Source organism: Oryctolagus cuniculus, chromosome X (assembly GCF_964237555.1).
Source record: "Oryctolagus cuniculus chromosome X, mOryCun1.1, whole genome shotgun sequence".
Taxonomy (NCBI): Eukaryota; Metazoa; Chordata; class Mammalia; order Lagomorpha; family Leporidae; genus Oryctolagus; species Oryctolagus cuniculus.
Genome location: NC_091453.1, coordinates 16,686,396 through 16,692,166, shown reverse-complemented (window position 1 = coordinate 16,692,166; position 5,771 = coordinate 16,686,396). Strand labels below are relative to the sequence as shown.

The window sequence follows — 5,771 nt, the reverse complement described above, 5'->3', positions numbered from 1 at the left end:
GCACGGCACAGCACGCCACGCCACGCCACGCCACGCCACGCCACGCCACGCCACGCCACGCCACGCCACGCCACGTCGTTACGTTACGTCGCCCCACACGTCACGTCACGTTTCGCGGCCCCTTAAGTCCGCCACGTTATGCCTGCCGCGCATGTCCCATCACATCTTTGCGGCTAATGTCACGTCACGTTCTGCCTCCTCTTGGCTTCTCTGTCCGATGTATCACGTCACGCACACACACAAAAGTAAGTAAATAAATGCAAGTGGCGAGTCAGATGAATTTTTTTAAAAAACATTTATTTCAGAGGCAGAGGCAGAGAGAGATCGAGAAATAGAGATCTTCCATCTGCTGGTTCACTCCTCAGACGGCTGACGCTGGGCCAGGCTGGAGCCAGGAGCCAGGAGCTTCATCTGGGTCTCCAACCTGGGCGCAGGGGCCCAATTTTTTTTTTTTTTTTTATCGCTTGTGACACATTTTCGAGTACCGAAAAAGAAACCGAAATAAGAGACTCAGGGTGTACCTCAGGTTAGGAGTAGTAGAAAAGTGTGGGCTAGGGGCTGGCGCTGTGGTTCAGCTGGTAAACGTCCTGGCCTGAAACACCGGCATCCCATGTGGGCACTGGTTCTAGTCCCGGCTGCTCCACTTCCGATCCAGCTCTCTGCTGTGGCCTGGGAAAGTAGTGGAAGATGGCTCAAGTGCTTGAGCCCCTGCACCCATGTGGCAGACTGGGAAGAAGCTCCTGGCTCCTGGTTTCGGATTGGCGCAGCTCTGGCCTTTCCGGCCATTTGGGGAGTGAAGCAACGGACGGAAGACCTTTCTATCTCTCTCTCTCTCTCTCACTGACTGTAACTCTACCTCTCAAATAAATAAATAAATCTTAAAAAAAAAAGTGTGGGCTTTAGATCAGTGTTCTACTCCCATCCCCGTCACTTTCTGGTTCTGTGAAGTTGGGCACATTACCAAATTCTGTGAGGTGAGTTTGAGTAGGTCTGCCTTATAGGACTGGTATAATATATGTAATGCCTACAAAGCATCTGCAGCTGTACTTGTGCTTCTCACGAGACTAGGGAGTGGCAGTTGTTACTACGATTTTCACCTGCAACATTACCATCCTTCCAGCTGGGATTTATTTTCATCCAGATGTGAGAGAACATGTGGCAGTCTTGGACCAAAAAGCCATAGCAACAACAACCCTTGGTGGAGGGAGGTATAGTTTCATTAGATGTACTAAGTGATAATGAGGAGAAAAATTCTGATGCTCTACCGCACAGTAAAGTAACCATAATGTCAGTGTGCTATATGCTTCTCTACAAAAATGAAAACTAGGAGGCCAGCATTGTGGTGTAGCAGGTTAAGCTGCGCTTGAGTTGCTGGCACCCCATGTAAGAGTGCTGGTTTTAGTTCTGGCTGCTCTAATTGCATCCCAGCTTCTTGCTATTTTACCTGGGAAGGCAATGGAGGATGGCCCAAGTACCTTGGCCCCTGCCACCCATGTGGGAGACTAGGATGGAGTTTCCTGGTTTCTATCTTCAGCCTGACCCAACCCCAACCATTGCAACCATTTGGGGAGTAAACCAGCAGATGGAATATGTTTCTCCCTCTGTCATTCTGCCTTTCAAATAAGTAAATAAATAATTAATTCTTTAAAAACAAAGAAAAAAGCTAGGAGATAGGATTTTGAGTGTCTCTGCTACAAAGAAGTGATAAATGTTTGAGGTCAGTGTGATTGATTTAAACATTACACTACCTGATATACACACATATCAAAATACATGTTGCCCCATAAGCATGTCCAGTATTTATGTAGCTTAAAGACATTGTCCAATTATCTTTAAAATACCTATTCAGCCAAAATTCTGCTCAGCAGTGAAAAAAGTAGTATTTCCCTCCGTCTCCTTTTAACTTCTTTATGAAGTAGAGTCTCTCACCCTCTACCATAATGACTGATAAAATAAGAACCATGGACAAGAAGTTTCATTCACAACCATTTAATTTTTCACACATTCTTGAATGTAATAATATAATCCAGGTAGAATTTTTTTTTTAATTTTATGAGAAGACTAAATGAAATAAAGCCAATCAGGAACTGATCACGTTTTACTTTTTTCCCCACTATCTTCAAATCTCAAATATTTTCCTATGAATTTTTTCACATTTCCTGATCTCTAATGCCATGTTATCTTTTTCTGGACCACCAAAGTGGTTTACAGCTTTACAATTTGTGTTTCACAAAAACAAAACTAAACCTGATGAACAGCAGTAAATGTGTGATCTATATCATATGTAAACTTAAATTCTGACTCTAAATAAACCTTCTTAAAGGAACAGCAGTTGAAAAACATGCACACAAGATTAGTCAAAAAATTATTCATGCATAACAAAAGTAACAGTTAACAGTCCTTTATAATCACAAAGTGAAGAATCTGCCTCGGACTGCACTATGGGTGAGAGCTGCTGTCAGCCTTGGCCCTGGGACCCTGACCAGCCTTGGTAATAGCAGACGTGGCTGCAGCTCTGGCTCGGGCTTTCTCTTTCTCATCGTTCACAGCCTCTTCATAAAGGCTTGGGAAGGCTGTGGGGTCAGTATTATTGACCCTGGCTAGAAACTGCAAGACTTTCATCTTGCTAGTTTCAGCATGGGCTCTGGGACCCCAAAGGAATTGGTAGCGAGGAGGATCACTGTTGGGCACCTGCTGGTACTCCAGGTATTCTTCCTGCACCAGATCTTTGGTGATGAGCTTTCGGGGCTCTCCAAAGATTAAGTGCTTCTTCCCATCATACACCCCTAAAACATTCAGGAATTCCCAAATCTCCTCCTCAGAGGCACAGTTTTCATTTAAGAATATCACCCCCAGGAGTGGCATCAGAAGCCCATTCCTGGGGAAGCCCCAGACACTACTTTGGCTCCCATCTTTGGAGACCTCTAGTTTAGGGACAAGGGTATAGAGTTGACCTTTGGGTTTGTCTTCCTGCAACTCAAGGCCAAATACCAGCTCTAGGCGCTCAGAGGCTTTCTTAAGGATCTCAGGGAAGTGCTGCCTGAACTGTCTGCTGATAATCTTTAGCAACTCTACCCTCTTAATGGGCTCTTTCAGTTTATACTTGTATAGCATGAACTGCATCAACAATCCTGCCTTTCTACTTAAAGGATCTCTGCTTGCACTCTCATGGGAGGCTGAGGCCTGGAGAGGATTTTCACTTTCCTCACCTTGTCTCTTGGCACCTTTACCAGATCTTTTGCGGGAAACATGGCCCCTACGAGTGGTGGTGGTGGGTGGGGCCCTCTGAAGTCCCTGGGGTAAACCAGAGGCAGAGGAACTGGGGGAAGCAACCCCCACATCAGCAGAGGAAGTAGAGGGTAACTCTGCATCCTCTGCTGCGGTGGCCTGAGCGCCCTTGGGCTCCTGGGTTCCACTTCGGGCCTGGCGGCGTCTCTCACGGGCACGGAGCTTGCTCTTCTGGCCCCGAGGCATGATGGCTGTGGTCAGGGACAGCAGGCAGACGTATGAGCAGGAAAGCAGGTGATGTAGACACCTGGGGGAGGGAGGATGAGATTCTGTGAGGACTCTTAAGCAGAGAGAGAGAACTTTGGCTTCAACCAAAACCCTCTTTCAGGTTGTCTGTGAGGGTGCTGCTCTAGGGATCCACAGAACTCCTGTTCAGCCTGTCCCCAAGATTCCACAGAGGAATATTAGAATTGCAAGAACGAGTCTCGGCTGTGTCCTGTCAGTCTCGCTTAGGTGTACTGGGGATGGCAGGAGGTACTCGCAGGCTTCCTGTCTCCTTTTGGTTGGGGATTTTGAGTTTACCATCAGGGTCATCATCTTAACTCTCAGCAGGTCTAGTGCCACCCCCCTCTGCTACTCTTGCAGTTGCTGCTGTAGAGCTCTGTGAGAGCCGTGAGAAGGAACTGAAAGCATGTCTCAGTCTACTTCCCTGACAGGGTACACCCAGTTCTAAGAGTTCAATGGAGTCCTTTCCATCTTGGGCTCATTGGGGTCCTCACCTTCAGTTGTCACCAATTCCTTTCTCCTAAGTGGTCACCACGCTTTCTGGTGAAGGGTTGCAACTCCTTTCAATCTGAAATAAAGAAGTACTCAACTTGAGGGGATACTCAGGCTGAAAGTCCTTTCCTAAGCTTTCTAGGGATAAAAATTCCCTGGAAAGAAGCAGCACAATTTATCATGCCAGCATGCCCAGGTCTTCTAGGTTTGACAACAGGGATACTTCCCTTTTCTTTCCCAGGGTTTTGGTGGAGGGATAAGGGAGTGGTGTTTACCACTCAGAGTCAAAGCCTTGACTCCTGCAAGGGACTGAGCCAGCCTGCTGAATTGGGCCTACTCTACTAGACCAAGGTCTTCATATCCCTGAGACCATCTCTGGCAGAAATGAGAGGGCAGCTCAGTTTTGTTCTGAGCCTCCTATTGCTCACAGCAGATGTGGGCCTCGGGCGTAGCCCTCAATTCCTTTAGTGCCTGGAGTGGAAGCCAGCCTGCTCCAGAGTTGGTTTACTTTGCCCAGTAAAGGGGCACTATTCAGTATGCCCCCCTCCACCCTTTTAGGTAGAAGTCACAATAGTTTTCAGGGGCTTTACATTTAATTTACTTACGGCCTAGGTTTCTGACATTCATAGAATCAGCGCTACCTGCTAAGACCAAGGTCCCCCTACCCCACCCACCAGACTTGCTGGGCCAAACTCAGGCTAGCTGACTTCCAGGGCTTTCCTGGATTTCTGAGGGCCAGTCTCCGAGATTCGTAGATTCGGCGCTACACCATTACCACCAAGAACCCAGCTGCCCCCTCCCCCCACCAGACTTTCTGGGCCGATTTCAGACGGGCAGATATCCAAGGTCTTTCAGGGTCTCTCAAGGCTGGTCCCCGAAATTCATCGAATCAGCACTACACCAGTTAAGACCAAGGTCCCCCCTCCCCCACCCACCAAACTTTCCAGGCAAAACTCAGGCTGAAAAACCTTTAGAGGCTTCCAGGGCCTCTCAGGGCTGCACCGCAGCTTAGGAAAGGCAGAATGGTCTCCTAAGCTCCTATTGAGGTGCCTCACCTTGTTTCCAAACCAGTCAAAATTCACTCTCTGCAGAACCCACGCGGAGCCTCTCCACCGGCGTTCTAAGCTTTCCGCGCGGAAGCGAGGCTAAGCCGCATCTGGCTATGGCTGCCTGAGACTTCCGGACTGATGGGCGGAGAGGCACTAGGGGACTCCAGTCTTCCGGTTATCGGTGGTCCCTGGGTGCTCAGCTTGACATCTAGCGGAGCGTGTGACTCTTCCCTCTACTGGCCAGAGTCCGACATGCTGCACATAAAGCCTTGCCCATACTGAGTCCAGAGATGAAATCTCGGGCTTAAGCCTCACAGCCCGGTAGCAGGGGCGTGGTCTGTGAGCCTTCTGCTTCGCAGAGAGGACCTCACGACCGCACCCAGGGTCCTCCTCTTGCCTCTGGTTCAAGCCAAAAACAACTTTGTTTCCACAATTGGGGCCACCCTCTTCAGACAAAGGTATTTCACTTCCTGGGATCACATAAGTACAATGAAGAGACTCCTTAGTGGTAGGTTTTTTGAAGCCCTCCAGGGCTGAAAATGGCATGGAACTCAATTTGGCAACCTTTGCTGGTGAGGTGGTGGATACCCCTCATTAGCACTTAGGGCCCTTACCTTGAGTCCTGTTAAGGCCTGGATTTTGTCTCTGCAAATATTGAGCCCTGCCCACTATTTCAAGGCCTTCATTTCTGTGAGACACTCCAGACAAATTGACAAA

The 5,771-nt window shown here is 48.4% G+C and overlaps 1 protein-coding gene across 1 annotated transcript; it reads right to left on the bottom strand.

The window, feature by feature from the left end:
• Positions 1–1,986: 1,986 nt before the first annotated feature.
• LOC100353306 (melanoma-associated antigen B2) lies at positions 1,987–5,340 on the bottom strand. The gene is made up of 3 exons (XM_017350025.3): positions 5,061–5,340; positions 4,008–4,081; positions 1,987–3,535 (listed from the first exon to the last, which is right to left on the bottom strand). The coding sequence occupies exon 3, from the start codon at positions 3,472–3,474 to the stop codon at positions 2,440–2,442; it is 1,035 nt and encodes a 344-aa protein (XP_017205514.1). The 5' UTR covers positions 3,475–3,535; positions 4,008–4,081; positions 5,061–5,340; the 3' UTR covers positions 1,987–2,439.
• Positions 5,341–5,771: the final 431 nt, after the last annotated feature.